General features: G+C 63.7%; 2 protein-coding genes across 4 annotated transcripts in view; both read right to left on the bottom strand.

Annotated features, from left to right (window-relative positions):
- TNNT2 (troponin T2, cardiac type) overlaps nucleotides 1-18,449 on the bottom strand; it is a 323,809-nt gene that overhangs the window by 3,961 nt on the left and 301,399 nt on the right. Inside the window, exons 2-6 of the mRNA XM_090263475.1 lie at nucleotides 2,216-2,232; nucleotides 1,827-1,907; nucleotides 1,421-1,456; nucleotides 773-806; nucleotides 101-161 (exon numbers count right to left, since the gene is read on the bottom strand). Coding sequence (XP_090119601.1) covers nucleotides 101-154 — 54 coding nt within the window. The 5' untranslated portion in view covers nucleotides 155-161; nucleotides 773-806; nucleotides 1,421-1,456; nucleotides 1,827-1,907; nucleotides 2,216-2,232. The remainder of the gene's footprint in view (nucleotides 1-100; nucleotides 162-772; nucleotides 807-1,420; nucleotides 1,457-1,826; nucleotides 1,908-2,215; nucleotides 2,233-18,449) is intronic.
- Nucleotides 7,844-17,722, bottom strand: LAD1 (ladinin 1). 3 transcript variants are annotated; one of them, XM_090263513.1, is made up of 10 exons: nucleotides 17,443-17,722; nucleotides 13,391-13,537; nucleotides 11,531-12,758; nucleotides 11,027-11,131; nucleotides 10,236-10,279; nucleotides 9,147-9,210; nucleotides 8,832-8,969; nucleotides 8,513-8,599; nucleotides 8,222-8,296; nucleotides 7,844-7,910 (listed from the first exon to the last, which is right to left on the bottom strand). In XM_090263513.1, exons 1-10 carry the CDS (start codon nucleotides 17,475-17,477, stop codon nucleotides 7,905-7,907), a joined length of 1,929 nt encoding a protein of 642 aa, XP_090119639.1. In that variant the 5' UTR covers nucleotides 17,478-17,722; the 3' UTR covers nucleotides 7,844-7,904. The 3 variants fall into 3 exon arrangements, with proteins under 3 accessions (XP_090119639.1, XP_090119640.1, XP_090119641.1); XM_090263514.1 differs by having other exon boundaries at nucleotides 13,400-13,537; XM_090263515.1 differs by lacking the exon at nucleotides 13,391-13,537.

Below are 18,449 nucleotides of genomic sequence, written 5' to 3'. Positions count from 1 at the left end.
CACCTTCTCCCAGCCCATAGGCCATAAGGCCTCCCTTCCCCACCGGGGGCCCTGGTAACCACCCCAGCCCAGACCTGCCCTCCCTACAGCCCCCACTCACGTCGAAGTCCACTCTCTCTCCATCGGGGATCTTGGGTGGCACCAGGTTGGGCATGAACGGCCTGTGGGAGGGAAGGAGGAGCCCGGAGCACCAGCCTGCCAGGCTGGAGGGGCTGTGGGGGCCCTGCCTCCTGCAGAGTGTGGCCACCTCTGCGTCACAGCAGGGGTCCCCGTGCCCAGGATACCCACAGTTGTCACTGCCACTTCATTCTGTCCCCACACCGTCACTGTGGCTCCCATGTGACAGCCACGGACTCGGAGAGAGTGGCTTGCTCAGAACCATGCCACCAGGATGGGGAGGGACCAGCTTGTCTGAGTCCAGGTCCCTGTGGCTGGCCCCAGCAGACCTCCCAGGAGTCCAGGAGTCCTGCAGCTTGGCCCCTGTCCCAACACACACGTGCCGGGACACCCGGCCTGGTGGCCTATCTCCCCATCCACCCACAAGTCTGTGTGGGGCTGCTGTGTGCGCACAGGTGGCCAGGCAGGGGAGGGGCCTGGACAAGTGATGGAGTCGGAGTGTCAGGCTGGGCTAGGGTTGGTCTCCATCTGCCCTCCTGAACCTGGAAGTGTGTCCCCTGTGAGGATATTTGCCACCCCCAGCCCATGAACCATGCCCCGTTCCCTCAATGGCCACCTGCCCCCCAGGTCCTCATGGCAGGTGCATCCTGCTCACCTGGGCTTGGGTTTGGATTCTTCCACGGGGCCATCTGGAGAGGAGAGAGGCACACAGCCGTGGGGTCAGGAGACCCCGGATCTGATCCCAGCTCTGTCCCAATGAGCTCGGTCCCATGGACCTGTTTCCCTGCCTGCACAGTGCGTCCCTTCCAGCCCTACCCCTGGTTCCAGGAGCACCCATGAGAATGAAGGCCCCAGGGGTGGCACCACCACATGTCCACTGGGAGCAGCTCCCTGGACTGCCTGGGGACAGGGTTCTAGGCCCAGCTGGCTGCCCCCCACCCGGAGGCATGACAACAACCACAGCAGTGACCGCTGGATTTTACCCGACAGACCCCACACCCTGTGAGCGATTCTGCCTGAGCTCCAAGGACCTCATGTGTGGACATGTGCTTCTGGGAGCCCGGCCCTGAGCGGGGACCCAGGCATGGCCCCTCTCCCACAGGGCGCACCAGGCAGCTTCTCTGGAATTGGGGGAGCAGAGGTGGGAGCACAACATCCCAAAGCTGCAAGGGTACCAAGGCTGTCTTCTCTCCCGTGAACCCTTTCGCCCGCCCTCCCTGTGAGCTGTCTTCCCCAAAGCCACGGGGGGGGGGGGGGTTCCTTCACCACCCCAAACCTCTCTCTGGTGCCCAGCAATCCTCACCTTCTGCCTCTTTAACTTCCTCTTCTTGTTTGTCTTCTAAACAGAACATGAAAGTTAACAAAGGCCCTGGTTCTAAGCTCAGGTCCCCCTGCCATAGACAGGACAGGGCCCAAGTGCACCCTGCTGATTTCTGGGGTCACAGAGCTATCTGTTCACACATGCAAGAATGCAGGCACCCACCCATGCACATGCATGCACACATGAGTACATGTGCACACATACACACATGCCCTGGGCCCAGACTTGCCCAGCACAGAAGGAGCTCAAGGTCAATTGACCCCTGCGTCCCAGCCCAGATGGGAGGTGCGGCTGCCCAGGTGGGGAAGCAGGCCCAGTGGATCCCTTCCTGCCGGGGGGGTGGCGGCAGGGGTCTGACCACCCTGGGCACCCGCCCCCAGCGCCCCACCATCTGCGGCGGTCTCCTCGGCCTCCGCCTCGCCGTCAGCCTCCTCTTCCGCTGCCTCCTCTTCCGCTGCCTCCTCCTGCTCTGGATAAGCAACAGACAAGGTGAACACCCAGGTCCCCCCGCTTCAGACAGCTCCCAGGACGAGAGGGTGGGCCCGGGGCTCGGCAAACTCTGCCCAGGCGTTTCTGTAAACAGCGTTGGTCGGACGCAGCAAGACCGTGTGCGCAGCCGGCTGACGGCTGTGGTCCGGCTACAGCTCACAGCAAGGGGGGTGCCACGGGGCTAAGGGGACCGAGACCCGAAACATTTCCTCCCTGCTCCTTGCAGGAGAGCCTGCTGAGCCTGCGCATGCCAGTGGGGTCTGCGGCCTGGGAACAGGGGCTCCGTACCTTCCACGGCCTCTTCTGCTCGGAGGAGGCCACGGTCGCCGGAAAGGAGACAAAAGGAGGGTCAGTTCCAAGCCAGGCGGGCTTCGTGCAAATGCAGGCAGCACAGGGGTACGCTTACCTTCCTGCTCCCTGCAGGGCGGAAGGAGGCACTATGGGGCACGTGCACACGCACCTCACATGCACACATACACACACGCACACACACGCACACGCTGGCCTTTTCCTGACGCTGACCCGCGCTGACGCCCTTGCTGCCTTCTGCAGTGCTAGCACTGAGCTCTGAGGTGGGTTTTTGGAGGCATGACCCACTCTTGGTTCTGGGATAGTCACTGAGGCCCTGTGGATCCGTGTTCAGGAGACCCAGCTTCTGGGCTCCTCTGCCTGTGGCCAGTCCCCCAGCCGATCCCGGAAGGGGGCATCTTTACCTCCCAAGTCCCCAAGCCTGCGGTCGGCCTGGGCTCGGCAGCCGGGAGGTGCAGGGGTGGAAATGAAGGGGATTTTTCTCTTCTCAGTTCCCCCAAACAGGCAGAGCCACACACACACACACACACACACCCTCCTGCTCCCAGGGCGGCTCCAGGGACAGGTGGGAGGGGACAGGATATCTGACACGCACCCCTCGTATTCCTCCGCCACCTCTTCTGTGTCAGACATGGTCTCTGCTCTCCCTCCAGAAAGAGAAAGAGGTCAGTGTGGGCGGGGGCACCAGGCTTCCTCAGCTCAGCCCCCTTGTCAGGCCTGGACACGCATGGCTGAGCAGGACCGTGTCTGTGTAGTGACGTCCGTGTCCTGTGACTTGTAACCCAGCCGTGCAGATGTTACCACTGGGGGAGCCACTGGGAGCTGCCTCCTCTGTTACAAGCGCTCCGACCTCAGCATGAGCGGCCAGCTGAACGGCCGAGCCCCTGGGGTCTGGTGAGGAGTCTGTGGCCGACAGGCTCTGCCCACCACCTGGGCCCCGGGAAAACCACCGGAACTGGGGGCCTAGAGCCAGAGAAGCCGCTCCCGGAGCTTCTCTCCCCTCCCCTGCACCACCTCCCCCCAGCTCAGAGCCACTGGCCCTGGGGTGCAGCAGACGAGGGAGCAGCGTGGAGCCTCCTCCCTGCTCCTGGGAGCACCACCCAGCTCCCCCAAATAGCATGCCAGCCCCCAGGTGTTGGGAAGGACGGTCAGCCGTGGATGCGGCCAGGCCAGTTGCTGAAGACAGGGCTGAGGAAGGGACAGGGACAGGCTGAGCTGGGGGACGACCAAGAACATGGTGGAGCAGGTGTGACAATGTCCTGAAGCAGCTACTTCTCTCATCCATGCCCACCCCACCCCCACCCACTTCCACAGACAGCCCAGAGGTCAGGGTCACCTTTCTTGGGGACGACAGCAAATACAATAGAGAGCAGAAAGAATACTGGCCACAGAGTCAAAAACCTGGGTTTAAAAAAAAAAAACAAAAACCTAGTTGTTGCTGTGTGAGTTTAGTTCAGTTACTTAACCTCTCTGGGCCTCAGTTGACCTCTCTGTAAAATAGATGAGCTTCAAGTCCTAGTCTTGCAGAAAGTCTGACATTCTGAGGATACAGCCCCATCCCTCAGCCCTTGTCCTCAGCGCCCAGCAGGGACAGTACTAAGGCTGCTGCTGCAGGCCCATCAGGAGAGCCAGGGGACAGGGGTGGGGGTGGGGGAAGACTGGGGGCAGAAGGGAGGGGGCAGAGGGTCACTTGATCCTCACAGATGCCTCTTCTGCCCTCAGAGGAGGACTTGCCCTAGAAGATATGGGTCAGAAGAGGAACTCAGGAAGTCAGGGGCCTGGAATGTGCGGGAAATTCCTGACACTCCAGGCAACCCCTTCCCCCAATATTTTCTCCAGCTGCACAGGAGAAGCTGAAAAATCATGCTCTGCGGGCATGTTGTGGGGAGCTAGATTTGGGTAACCCTGTAACCCAGCAAGCTGAGCTCACACTGCCTACAAGGACCTTCCAACCCGCTCGCTGGGTCTGGGAGCTCAGATGAATTTCACCTGCAGGGAGAGCCCCCCGGTCTCTGCCTCTGGCCTATGGTCTCTGTGTCCCTGGAGAGATTCTGACCCCCCAGACAGCCCAGCACTCTGCACTCTGGGGATCAAGAAGGACCTCCCTGGAAAGTTTCAGGGGGACCTCAGCCTGGAGGGGGGCAATCTGGGGGAGACCCTGTGGTGAGAACTTCGTTGAATCCAGGCAGGCAGAGCCTGACGATGGCCTTGTCCATCCTCCGGATGAGGAACCAGAGGTCCAGGGATGGAGCCGGTTACCTGAGGCTCCCCACCCGCAAGGTCTTTAGTGGCAGATCTGGACTCAACCCCGAGGGTCCGGCTGCTGTCCTTGCAGCGCCCCCACTCCCACATCTCCTCCTCCAAAGCGTGGCCTCCTCACCAAGGGAACACAGACGCCAATGACCCCAACGGTGCTCAGAGTGGACGCGGGCCCTGGTCCTCTGCTCTCCGCTCCCCCCTCTAGCTTGCCCCTCCCCCGCCCCCCGAGTCTTACCTCTGCGCAGGAGCCACCGACAGGCCGCAGTGGCTGCTCCACCTGGGCAGGGACTGCGCGAGGGCAGTTCGGCAGGGCTTTAAGCAGCACTGGCTGGGGCCGCGTGAGCCCGGCCCTGCGGGGGGAAGAATGCGGGGGGCAGTGGCTGTGGGCTGCTTTGGTGGCAGGTGCCGGCGACAGGGCTGACAGGACGCTTACCCCACACCATATAAGCCCATGTGGTGGTTCAGCTGCTCAGATAAGCTATTTAAAACCAGACCAGCCATGCAGGGGCCGGGGGGCCGGGATGGGTGGCAGGCAGCTAACAGAAGCCAGCTGTCCCTCTTGACAATCCTGATAAAGCAGGTGCCAGCAGCCTGAGCCTGGGAGGTAGGCTGGGGGCACAGCTGGGGGCAGGAGGCAACCCCAAGACACTCCTGAGTGCCCGGTGGGCAGAGACATCACCCAGGTCACCGGCTGCCCCTTGTGGGCTGAGCAGCCTTCTCAGGATGCAGGTCCACAGACCTCGTGAGGACACCTGCCACGCAGGTCTTCCCCCTGACCCCAGAGCCACGCGACAAGCCCTGCTCCCAGGAAAGGGACTAAATTGACCCCAGGAGGTCAGACAGAAGGTCGCACTAACTTCCAGCTGAGCGGTGGTTCTCCCAGGGCAGGCGGCTGGCTGTGTGAGGACCTCGGAGCCCACCCTCGAAGGCTGTAAGACGGAGCCGTGGCCTGCTGAGACCCAGACGGCCGGGGCCCAGGGCCGCAGCCTGCTGTCTGCTCACTCGTGTGTCGTGGCCCTAGCCCAGCGCCCAGCATCTTTTAGGGCTCCACGCGTGACCACCGTGAACGGGTGGAAGAGACGCATCTGGTGGCGGCTGAGCTCTCTCTCTTGACCACTCTGAGTCTTCAAGGCCTCCGACCAGACTTGAGGAAGGGACAGCCCCCGTCTGGACCAGCTTCTCCTCCTGGTGCCCCCAGCCCTGACCCCTCGGCCCTCCAGCTCTTGCCTACCCGTGACCAGCCTTCCCGACTCTGCTGCCCCGGGGACCGTGTGCTGGGCCGTCACAGACATCCTCAAGAGGCCTCCATGGGCAGGACAGCCGCTTCCCGCTCACCCACTCTGCCCTCGGACTCCTGTCCCAGCTCTCGGCTGACACTGTCCCCTCCATAGTCCCCAGGAACCTTGGAGCCCAGCAGCCTGATCCCACCCCCACCCCATGCCAGGCTTATCTTGTCCCCTGCCATGTGGCCCTTGGGCCCTGTGCCTGCCAGCCAGCATCCTGGGAGTCAGGCCAAGAGGGGCGGGGGCAGGGGGCAGAGTCACAGAGACCAGTGACAGCTAGGCTCACCCTCGAGCCCACCAGGCCCAGCCTTGTGTCCTGGCCTGGAATCTTCTGGAACTTAGGAGCTGTGTTTGCTCGATGCGCCCTTGACTGGAGCGGCTTCAGCAGGTGACAGTTCCTCGTAAGCCCCTCGATGCTTCAGACCACCCCACACTGTGTGCAGCCCCCCCACGGAACCCGCCTGTTCTTGCGTGAGCGTGGGGGCTTCTCCTAATTGTTCGGAGGTGGGGATCAGACGCAGAAGCTGGGGCAGCCGCTGCGCTGGTGTGACTCCAGCCGGCCGCCGCCAGCAGCCGCCCCGTGACACGGCAGGGCTGCCCCTGACCTTTCTCGGTGCCTGTCCCCCTGCGAGGGGATAGGAAGCCACCAGCGCAGAGGATGGAGCGGCCCGTATCCAGGATTGGGCTGGAAGGAACAGACTGAAACGTGTTTGCGGACCTGAAGACCCTCAGAGAGGGTAGCCCCTTCCGAGGTCCCAGGCCACAGGGCAGGAAGCCGTCCCCGGGGACCCTCTCAGGAGCCTCCTAAGAAAAGGCGATGTGAGGACAATTGTGTCTGCTGACAGCTGGCCGGCCCAGGACTCTCCAAAGCTTATAATCTGAGCGTTCCAAGCCCTTGAGGCCCCTTGTTTGAACCCGAGTCTGGGCAGTGCCTGCCCCCACCACCCTGGCACGGTCCCCAAACTCTCCAGGCAGAGTCTGGTTGTGGGGGACAGGGGTGCTCAGGGCAGGGCCTGCAGGTGTCTGTCCCAGCTCAGGACAGGCATGAGGCCAGCATAGGAGACCCGCCAGCTGGGCACAGTCCAGGGGGTCACAGACGGGGCTCTGAGGGCGTCCTGTCTGCTAGACCACGGGATCCAAGACACAATGTGTCGCCCTCAGGGCTGTGTTCTGAGAAGCTCTGTTTCCCAGGCATGCCGGGGGTGGGGTCAGGGATGGGTCAGGGCACCTATGTATGTACATTTTTAAATTACAGCATTAAGAGGTGCGACTGGGCACCAGATTGTCATAGTCTGGTGCCCTAGCTTCTCAGAAGGTCCCACATCTCCAAGCTCACAGGGGCCACAATGTTGGGGACCTGGGGAACTGGATTTGGGGAGTGTGTGTGTTTGGGGGGGCTGGCAGTTCTGTCCCCAGAATCACTATGTAGGACAACTGAATGCAGCCCACCTTCTTGTGAGGAAAATGACGACTCACCCCCCCAGCCAAAATAATCCCCCCGCACGCGCATCGCAGATGACCCCCGTTAAAGAGCAGAGCCTCCGGGCGGAATCTGCTGGAACGTATTTTAGTCATTTACACCTGAGAGTGAACAGGTTCACCAGATCTTCCTGAGAACAGAGAGGGGGAGGGGCCACAGAAAGGCCCTGGGGTCCTGCCAGGCACTGAGAGGTGGGCGAAGCGGGCGGGCAGGGGGTGGGGGGGCTCAGCCAGCGGGGGCAGGCCCCACAGAAGGTGGGGAGAGCCGGGCCTCAGCTGGGAGCACATGGGACAGGTGGCCCTGGAGTCCTTGAGGGACAGTGTGCCCTGACCCCAGCAGTGAGTGAAGAACAGGAGCCATCCCTGGCCAGCATGCCGCGGCCCCAGGTGCTGGTCCGAGCCAGCGCAGTTCCGGGGCTGACGCGGGTGCCGGCTCCACCGCAGCTGCCCCAGGATGAGGCAGACCTGAGCCCGCCGGCCCGCAGCCGGCTGGGAAGCAGCTGCCAGAGTCTCCTGGACAGGCCGGCCCCAGATCTGCAGCAGAGAGGGATCAGGGCTCCGTGAGATGGGGACGCAGCTGTGGGAGGCAGGGCCTGGCATGAGGGAGGCCCCTGGAGACAGAACGGCAGCTGTCCTGGCGGGGCTTGTCACACCTGTGGGACGAGGGTGTATTAGCAAGGGAGGGGCCCCTAGAGCTGGGAGGGGAAGGGGGTCCCTGGACAGGAAGGCAATCCTGTGTCCAAGCCCCACACATACACACTGGGCCAGAGGCCCAGGCTGTGGGATTGAAGGGGGACTCACAGAGCTTTGGGGCACAGCCGGCCACGGCTTTGGGCAGTTTTCTCAAGGAGAGCGGGAGCAGGGCCTTCTGGGTATGCGGACTGGGCACCCGTAGGCCAGTTGGCATGGGCGGGCATGGGTGGGCGTGGGGCATCTCCTGGCAGCCCCTCTACGCTCCCCTCACCTCGGCATCCAGGGATGAGTCTGCTTTCTTCCCCCACTGGGTCTTCTTGGTGGCTGCCGAATCTCTCCGCGCCTCCTGGTTGAGAGTATCAGGTTGGGGACTAAGGCAGATTGCAGAGGGGCTCAGGACCCTCAGTGCCTCCCTTTCCTGGGAGGGAGGACCCCAGACCTGCCTCTCTCTGCTGCACCCCCCAACCCACAGCCCTTTCCATCAGCACTCTCCCCTCCTGGAACACCGCCCTTCTCTCTCTCAAGACCTCTGACCCGCCTCATCCAGGCAGGGGCCGGGTACCTGGGGGTCCTCATCCCCGGTCTCCTGGGTTCTGCTAATCCACAGATTGAGCCTTGATGTCACGACCCCTGAGAGCTTCAAGTTCTCCTGAAAAGAGAGGTTCTCATCAGGGATCAGGGCCACTGGCACAGCCATGGAGACCCAAGGCCACCACCCCTCCCCTGGAGCTGTGGGGACTTGGGCTCAGGACACAGCAGTAACTCAGGTCAAGGGCAGGTTCTGCCCAAACGGACACATGAAAACATGGCGCTTTCCAGGGGCGCCAGGGCCACGGCTCTGGGTCCCGAGACCTCGGGCCGCCCGAGGCTGAGCCCCTCACCTTACGGCCGGGGGCTGGCTCCGCGTGGCTCTGGCCTGCCAGCTCCTTCTCGAAGAGGTGGCGCTTGCTGGCCACCCCCACGGGCGCCACGAAGAACTCAGTGCGGGAGGAGCCGGGAGACTTGGTGGACTCCGACCTCTGGGAGCAAAGAGCACAGATGCTGGCCCGGGGGAGGGAGGGGCAGACACACCCACAGGCGGGCAGGGGCCACTGCCCCGCTCACCCGCAGAGCCCCGCCATGTCCACTGGGGGTCACCGCCCCGCTCAAAGGCAGGGCGCCGGTCACGCCCACCGCAGGGGCCCCGCCCCTCCCACCTGGACTGCAGAGTGGTATCTCTCCAGCTTCTCGCCTAACTTGACCGGGAGCCTCACGCTGGCGCTGCAGGACAGAAGGACAGGATGAGACAGGCAGGTGAGCCCCCGCCCCCAGGGGGACCAGGTGTGCCCACCTCCATCCCTGGGTGAGGCTGCAATGACTCGGCCGAGACAGCCCATTCATAGGACCAGAGCTCTGCCACTCTCCCCGGTCCTGCCACTTCTACCCAAACATGTCTCCCGAGTCTCCTCACCCCCATCTGCCACCCAAACTCTCCGCCAGTGAATCCCATCCTGTGCTTACGGCTCAAAACCTCAGGCCCCAGGACGGGGACCAAACTCCGGGCCCAGCCAACAAGGCTCCTGGGATCTGGTCGCTGGCTCCCGTCCCAACCCAGCGTCCCCCCCACCTCTCTCCCCACGTGCTTGTGCGCCCCCAGCCAGACACGTGGCGCCCATCACACTGCCTCTCCACAGGCTGCTCCCTCCGGTTAAGATGCACCCCCCTCCCATCTAGCAATCGTGAGCCCCACACGCGTGCCAGCTGCCTGCGACACGCTCTGCAGTCCCTCAGGCCCACTCTCGCCGTTTAATGGCGGTGTGAGTTGCTGGGGCGCACCTGCGCCACATCCATTTCTGCACCCCATGCCTCCGCCCCAGCCGGCCTAGGGTGGCAGGTCTCAGAGATGGTCCAGGGGCAGAAGGGTCCGGCGTGAGCCCCTAAAGCTCCTACCGCGCAGGACCACGGCTCTCCAGACCTGATTTCGGGGTTTTACAATGCACAGTCCTCACACTAGCTCCATCCACAAGCTCACTAATCAGGCAGGTTCCCAGGCCCCTCCCCGCCTCACGTCAAGGCCGAACCCTCCTCCAGCTGTGCAGCCCCACCCAAGCCCCGGATGCATCCCCTCCTGATGCAACTCCTGGGGCCTCAGCCCCTCCTGCCAATCAGTCTCCCTGCTGGCCCTGGAGCCCTGGGCTGGAGCGTGCTGCCCCCACTCGGGGACTAGGGAACACCCTGGCTCAGCGAACACCAGCCAAATGGGAGAACATGACCAGCCAGGAGAGGCAGAGCGTCCGGGCCCTGACCTGCGCGTTAGGGTTGCTTCGGAGTTGTTGACCCTGGAGCTCATCTGAAACGAGAAAGGCACTGATGAGTATGGGGGTCCCCCAGAGGGAGTCAGCTCTAAGAACAGTTCCCCCTCACACCTCCCACCCCTCCACTCTCAACCCCCAACCAAACCTCCATGCAGGTCTGGGAGACATCTGTCTCCACTCACCAGCCCCTGCAGGTGTTCTTGGGGTACCAGCTAATCTGCTTTCTTATCTGCCCCCCACTGTCCATGAGCCCTGACAGGGCCTCTAGCCCCCTCCCCAGAGCACCGCACCAAACACAGTAAAAATGAGTGAATGACCCAAGAACCAGAAGAACTAAAAGCGAGCATTGGAGTGGGCGAAGAGAATGTCCGCAGGACCTACAACCCAGACTATTGGGGCACAGCAGAGCTCTCTGCCCTCCTCTCCACTCCTGGGCAGGACAGGAAGTGGTGAAGGCTGCTGTGTGGCCCCACAAGCATCCCACCAGCATCCCACCAGCATCTCACCATCCTCCCATCCCCAACACGCACCTTCTTCCTGCAGCCCCGGCTCCCACCACCAGGTGGGGCTGCTCCTGCGTGTTCATATCCACCTTCAAGTCACTGCCCTGCCCTCCTCACCCCACTCAACTCCTCTGCTTCCGCCCCCAGGGGAATCCAGAGCCCCGCTCTATCCAGACAGTCTGCCTGACGTCCGACCCAAGACCCTGTGCTGTGACAGAGGCTGGTCCCCAGGCTGGCCCCCCACAGAACAGGACACAATGGCCCTGAGCACTCACTCACCCGGAAGGAGATGGTCCTGGGGCTAGAGCGCTGCAGGGAGCTGCTGTAGGTGGCCCTGGGGGACAAGGATGTGCCCTCCTCTTCCTCCTTACTAGGCATTCTCACCTGGGTGGATGAGGGAGCGTCACGCAGGCAGTCTGGCAGCCCCGAGCCCATGCTGCCTTGGGGACCCCAGGTGGCCTGCCCATCCCAGGAGCTGCAGTGGGGGGGCGGGGCGGTGAGAAGGTTCTGGGCTGCCTCTATGTGGGGATGGTGGACACAGCTCCGCAGAGCCAGACTCCAGGCAGAAGGCAGGGAACCTTCCAAGAGGACCCAGAGTCCGGGGTTCTGAAGTCCCTCTCAGCACCAGCAGCCTGCCCCCACCTCGGTGTCCCCTGTTCTGACAGTGACTGGGAGCAGATAGGGAGGGAGGCCACGGCCAAGGTCAGCCTGAAGGTGGGAGACAGGAGACAGCAAGGAAGCCACAGACCCCTGGGCAGGACTGGGGGTGGGGGCTCTGCCAACCTGGAGTGTGATGGGCGGGAGGCAGGGAGTCCCGGTCGGAAGGTTGCGTGTCTCTGGCTCAGTGGAGGGCAGGTGGTTCTTCCGTGGGAGAGCCCTTGCTTTCTGGCTTCCCCCGGCTGCTGGCTTCTCCCCGGCCTGGGGCTCCTCTGGAGGCTGGGGCTTCTCCCGGGGCTGTGGCCTCTCCCAAGTCTTGGGCTTCTCCTGAGGCTGGGGCTCCTCCTGAGGCTGGGGCTTCTCCCGAGGCTGGCGCCTCTCCCAAGGCTTGGGCTTCTCCTGAGGCTGAGGCTCTTCCGGAGGCTGGGGCTTCTCCCGAGGCTGGGGCCGCTCCCAAGGCTTGGGCTTCTCCCGAGACTGGGGCTTCTCCCGAGACTGGGGCTTCTCCCGAGACTGGGGCTTCTCCCTGGCCTGAGGTTGCTCCCTGGCCTGGGGCTGCTCCCTGGCCTGAGGCTGCTCCCTGGCCTGGGGCTGCTCCCTGGCCTGGGGCTGCTCACTGGCCTGGGGCTCCTCACTGGCCTGGGGCTGCTCCCGGGCCTGGGGCTGCTCACTGGCCTGGGGCTGCTCACTGGCCTGGGGCTGCTCCCGGGACCGGGGCTGCTTTGAGGCTGAAGCTCCCTTTGGAACCAGCTTTGTCTCTGAGACCGATGACTTCTCAAAGATCAATGTTTTCTCAGACACCAATCCCCTCTCTGAACTTGACGTCTTCCCTGGAGTCGGCAGCTTCTTAGAGACACCTGTTTTTTCTAGAATTGGTTTTTGCTCTGACCCTGCCCCCTTCTCCGACAGTGATGTTCTCTCAGAGATGGAGGCGGCCTCTGCGCTCAGCCTCTTGTCCTGAGCTGACTTCTTCTCTGGGACGGAAGACTTCTTCTCCGAGACTGGGGACTTCTCCGAGGCCCCCTTCTGCCCACCTCCTGGCTCTCTGCCTAGCAAGCTCTCCTCCTCCTGGGCCCAGGGGCCCCGCTGCTCCCGGCTCAGTCTGCGGCGAGGTGCCACCCCCACCTCCTTCTTGGGCGTGACGGATGGCTGCTGGGCCTGCCCAGCGCCTGAGATGTCCCTTCCTTGCTCCGCCTCCTGCCGCTCCGCGATGGGGGACTGCGATACCTCCGCCAGCCGCCGCCTCTGCCTGCGCTCCTGCCGGGTCCTGAGGCTGGCCGGCACGTCCTCGGTCTCATCTCTAGAGGCTGGGCATGGTGGCGTGGGGAGCTCTGCGTCTCCCTCACTCGGAGGTCTGGGCCAGAAGAGAGACAGTCAGAGGACTCTGGAGTGGGGAAAGGCCCTGGGCTGGTCTGGTGGGCGGACGCGACAGCCCGCGGGAGGGCCCAGCACAGTCCTGGCGCACAGGAGGCGTTCAGGAAACCCTGGGCCCTTCCCTTTCTGCCCTCTCCCCCAAAATCTAGGTGCCCAACTCGTGCCTGCCTCGCCCCCTTAGAAGGGAATTACAGAGTCTGAGTTTGGGGCGCAGCCTGGTTTAATGGGAAGAGCGGAGCCCCAGAGTCTGGCAGACCAAACAGAAATCCTGGGCCTGCCGCTCCAGGTGTATTATCACCTGTGTGTGCTCTGACTCAGTTTCCCCCCTGTAAGTGGGTGCGTGGTTCCTCTCTGGGGACATTGTAAGGACTGAGTGGGTTATGTCCATCAAATGCCCAGCAAAGCTCCGGCTCCCAGATGGGATCGAGGAACCGCAGCCATTGGAGCTGTAAGTGCGTGGAGCGGGCAGGTCCGGGAGGGCCTGGGAGCGGGGAAGATGACGCTCCTTTTCCTGCTCTGAGCCACATCCCCTGGGCGGGGCCAGACGCTGCAGGAGCCTCACCCAGGAGAGGACTCCACACCGGCCCCTGCCCCCGGCCCAGTCGCGCGCACCTGTCCCACCTGTCCGGGGCTGGCCGCCCTTCGCTCTGGGCCAGCTGGGGCGCCTCGTCGTCCGTGACAGAGCTGAGGTTCCGGTGGCGGCGCCGGCGCTCCCGCTGCTGCTCCTCCCGGTCCTCCAGGCTCCACTGCTGGGCCAGGCTGCGGGGCGGGGCTCGAGGTCAGCGAGGCCCAGGAGCCCCAGATCCCCTCTGTGGGGGCCACGGACGCCGGACCCACGCGCTGTCAGCGCAAATACGCGCTGTGGGTGGATGACGGTACGCAACACAGAACCCAGGACATCTCAGAAATAATTCCGTATGTGGGTCATATGTTGAAATGATATTTTGGTTGTTCTGGAGTGAGTCCGATGTATTATGAAAATTAAAGTTGCCTGGTTTTCTTTTTTCTTTTTGTTTTTTTCACATCACTGTGTGGTTGCCTCTTACTCCCAACTGGGGACCTGACGTGCAACCTAGTCATGTGCCCTGACTGGGAATCGAACCAGCGACACTTGGCTCGCAGGCTGACACTCAATCCACTGAGCCACAGCAGCCAGGTTTTTCTTACTTTTTTAATGGGTCAACCAGAAATTTTTAAATTTTAAATGTGGTTCAGACTCCACGTCTCTTAAGCGGCTCTTACATTTCTGCTGAAGCGGCTCGGCTGGCACTGTGGCCCGCGAGCTCCATGGGCAGGGCCATCCTGAATCGCAGGGTGTCGAACGGCGCCCAGCCCCCACCGCTGGATGCCAGTAGACCCCCCACCCCTCAGCTGTGACCATCAGAAATGTTCCCCGACATTCCTGGATGTCCCCTGGGAGGAAAAGCCACCCCCACTGAGACCTGTCAGGTCGGCCTTGGCTGTGGACCCCTCAGTGGGAGTGTAGCTGGGAAGGTGGGAGGGGGCAGGTGGACTTCACACCTGTCTCCTTCTTTCCGGTCCTGGGTTCAATGGGCAGTGACAGACAGAGCCCCGCTTTTCAAAGGGGAGAACCACAAAGACCAGCTGCCCCTGGAAAAGCTTCTGATGTCATTGACCCCTCACTTCCCAGGAGCTGTTGGGTCGCTTTCACCTTCAGAACCCGCTCTCACTTGTGCAGGAGCAAGGGGACCCCACATGCCCTCCACTCACAGCCACCGAGCCACCCACCAGTCCCCGCGCTGCTTCCTCCAGCCACTGACCCCGCCACCATCTGCCACTCAAACACCCCCCGTCCCACCCCATTCCCTGCCCATCCCAGCCTGCCCACCACCCACCAGATCCTCCTGTCCTTCCATCCCAACCAGAGAGCAAGTACTCCTTGAGCGAGTTCCACATCGGGATTGTGGGGTTCTCAGAACAAGGCAGGGTCCCTGCCCCAGAAACACCAACTCCCCAACCAAAGTCCGGAAACCACTCTGCAGAGGGAAGGCTCAGGATGGGGATGCACCCAGGGCGACCCTGGCTTGCCTCAGTGCCCTGCTTCAGGTGTGTCTCTGCTCCCCTAGTGGACATGAAGGACTCCAGTCAGGGCCACGTGGCCTTGACCACGGAACATGGACGAGATTGCCATGGCCCTCACATGATCCCACAACCTCTGCATCTCTTCATTCATTCACTCATCCATTCACCACAAATGAGGGTCTGTTAGGGACCCAGGTTCCATCCCAGGAAGCTTCTCTAGGCCAAAGTCCCCAAAAGGGTCACCTTCCTGGAGCCGCGGAGGGCATGGCACTCCCCACCCAGGACAGGCTGCCCTCGTGGACAGTCTGGGACAGCAGGTTTGGGGAAACCCAGGGGCCAGACCACTGACCTTTATAGCTCCAGAGCCAGACCCAGGGCGGAACCCGTGGGTCCCCCTGTCCGGGGAGTCCCAGCCACTCCCACCAGCTGATGGCCACCCCCTCCCTCCGCCTCCACCTTCATTTGGGGGCATGCACCCCTCTTGGCCGCCCTGTGGGGCTGCGATCCCCAGCCGCTCTGATTAAGGAGGGGCAGGTGTGAAGGTCGCGCTGGAGCAGTGTGTCCCAGGGTTCAGAAGCACGACCTGCCAACCTTGGAGGAGAAAACAGACAAGGGGCGCAGGCCCGGGCTGGGCAGCCCCACCCCGCTGGCTGCATGACCTTGGGCCAGTCTTCAGCCCCTGAGGGTTCCACCCAATGAGGGTCACCCTGGGTGGTCACTGAGCTCCTTCTTGGCCCTGATGGTCTAGGGAGAGGTGTGGGGGAGTCTGAGGGCACACAGGGAGGTGGGGGCACTGATTGAGGCCCAGGCAAGAAAATAATTAACCACAGGCTGCTTGGGACAGGAATTCTCAGATCCACCTTCACCCCCTGCAAACAGGCCCAGCCTGGCCCGGCCCCGCCCATGACCAGGCTGGTCCCGCCCCAACCAGGCCGGCCTGGGGAGGAAAGGATGGGGCTGCTGACCAGGGCGCCCAGCCCGTCGGCTCTGTGCTGCCCCCTGAGCCAGGCTGGGCCATCGGAACTTCACTCCATGCCAAGGGTGGGCTGGAGGCTGACCCTCCGCTCCCCACTGTGCCCCTAGACTGACGGGCTGATGGTGACTCACAGCCCTCTCCCTCCTGCCACCGAGCGTGTTTGCCAGGGAGCCGAGCGGGAGCAGCCCTCTGCACGGGGCGCCTCATCGGGGCCCCTGGATGCCGGTGGGAATGGAGCCTGGCAGCTGCTGCTGAGCAGATGACAAGCTCAGGCCGGGCCCCGGGCCCACCCGAACAGGCGCAGTGCCCACACCATGCGCACGCCCCGTCCACACGCAGGCGGGCGCCCCGGCATCACACACCCGGCAGACGGCTCCTGGGGAAGCATCCCACCTACTCTGTGTTTTTGACTCAACAGGCTGTGCTGGGGTCTTCAGCCAGCACTCAGACGGGACCGCCTCGGCCGCCCAGGACCCGGAGCTCTGCTCCTGCCACAAGCCCCGGACACGCCCGCGCCCACGCGTGTGCACACGCATCCCTGGATGCGCCCACTCTGAGGACAGAGACACCCCCACCCGCACCGCAGGCACAGTGACCCACATGCAGAGTCCAAGGCCTCGACTGCGGCCGCACCCGAAGCACATACCTCCCCTGGGGTGTGTCCACCTCCCCCGCCGCCTGAGTTCCTTTCCCAGAGCACGGAGATCCCTCCCTTCTTGGGGCTTAGCCTTCCCCGCCCAAGGCCCATGTGCCCCTCTGTGCTTCAGAGCAGCAGGGGCCGGACACCCCAGCCCAGGGAAATCAGTCACTAGGGGGAGGCTGAGGAGACCCTGCAGAAGCTCTGGACACCCCCACCAACAGGGAGGGGAGAAGGAGATCCCAGGGCCCCCTGAATGGGGGAGGCGGCACCTGCAATACCCGGTGCCCACCTGGGAGGGACCCAGAGGCCCGCTTCTCCCTGGCTAGCGCCTGCGGGCCAGAGGAGCAGGAGTCTGGGCCTCAGTTTCCTCGGGGGCAGAATGTTTGTGAGGCCAGGCAGCGGGGCCAAGAAGGTGAAGGGGTTCTTGTGGGGGCATTTATGGGGGGAGGGGCTGCAGGGCAGCTCCAGCAGCTCTGGGATGAGCCTCCCTTCTCTGACCCTTACAGGATGTCCCGCAGTGGGGCAAGGAGTGGGACAGCAGCTGTCGTGAGGTCAACCCAGCCCAGACAGCACCCAGAATGCCTCTCTCAGACCTGAGGCTCACCGGCCCCCACTCCTCCTCGCCCAGAGGGGCAGAGGGACCCCTCCGTGAGGCAGACGCTGCCACTGCCAGAGAAGCCCTCAGCCGGGGAGACTTCTCTCTGGAAATGAGTCCTGGCCCACTGCTGAGCTCCTCTCAATGCCCCAGGACCGGCGTGGGGGGCTCTCCAGGCCAAGGACCAGCCCTCCCCCGGCAGCCTATGCGCGGCCTCAACCCCAGAGGGAAGGAGAGAAAGCCTGCGGGAGCAGGAACGCCACCCTGTCCCCTGAGGGTTCCCCAGTTTGCCCCCAATTCTGTCCCCCCTGAGGAGCAAGCAGCAAAACCGGGTCTGGCCTCAGTGCCAGTCTCCCCAGACAGGACCCCCATGGGTGCGCCGCTGCCCCGCTCCCGGCCGCCTGGCTCACCTGGACAGCGCCGACCAGTCCTTCCTGACGGACATGCTGCCGCTGAAGACGCGCGCTCTGCGGGACGGCTCACCTGCGCGCCCCTCCCCCGCCGCCGGCCAGGTAAGTCACCGGGGCTTATATCCCCGCCCTCCCCGCAGCGCCGGCTGATTTGCCGCCGGGAGCGGCCGGGGTGTGGGATCCCAGATCGCCGCCCACGTCCCCGCCCCGGCCCCCGCGCGCTGGACAGGCTGCCGCTCGGACCGCGGGACGGACGCCCGGGCGGCGCGGGGCTGGTCGGCGGGCGGCCCCGGGCGAGGGCGGCCAGCTTCCTGCTCAGAACCAGTCGGACCAGATCGGCGCTGGGCGCCTCCTCGCGCGCAGGTGTCCCGGCCCCGGGTGCAGGGCGGGGGGCGGGCCCCGCAGATCGGGGTCAGGCTGAGCTCACTGCCGGGAACCGACTGCGCCCGGGAAACCCAAGGCAGGAAGCCTCGGCGGGAACGGGGCTCGGGTACCGTAATCTCCGGTGGAGAGCGCACAGCCGATCCCGGGCTGGGGGACCTGGGGCTGAGCCTGGGGCCACGCCCCTCACAGGCCCTGAGATGGGCTGGGCCGCGCCCCTCCCGAAACTCCATCCTTAGAGTCAATTCAGCAAGCATGCGAGCGCCCAGAGCACTGAAAAACGGGAAGAAGTCAAAGGCACCGTTCCCAGGCGCTGGTGACGGACTTTGGGCCGGAGGGCGGGTGTGTCACAGGCCAGAGGAGGCTTCGACTTCCCCCGAAGGAAGATGTGGACACGGATAACTGATCTGAGGGCAACTTGAGGCCACCTGGGCACCACCAGCACCTGGCTGCCTTTACCCACCCCTCTGGGCTGGTGGGTGCAGGTGTGTCCCATGCAGGAACCAGCCTCACACAGGCTGAGCACGGGGAGTATTATCGTCCCTGAGGCATCAGAGCTGCAGGTCAGCAGAAGCCTCAGCAGCCACAGTGAGGGGCCCGGTACTGGGAGGTATACTGGGCCCTGC

The sequence above is a fragment of the Furipterus horrens genome, unplaced genomic scaffold (genome assembly GCF_987537825.1).
Source record: "Furipterus horrens unplaced genomic scaffold, mFurHor1.1.pri manual_scaffold_15, whole genome shotgun sequence".
Taxonomy (NCBI): domain Eukaryota; kingdom Metazoa; phylum Chordata; class Mammalia; order Chiroptera; family Furipteridae; genus Furipterus; species Furipterus horrens.
Note: the sequence above shows the minus strand (reverse complement) of the source record. Positions and strands in the feature narration are given on the sequence as shown.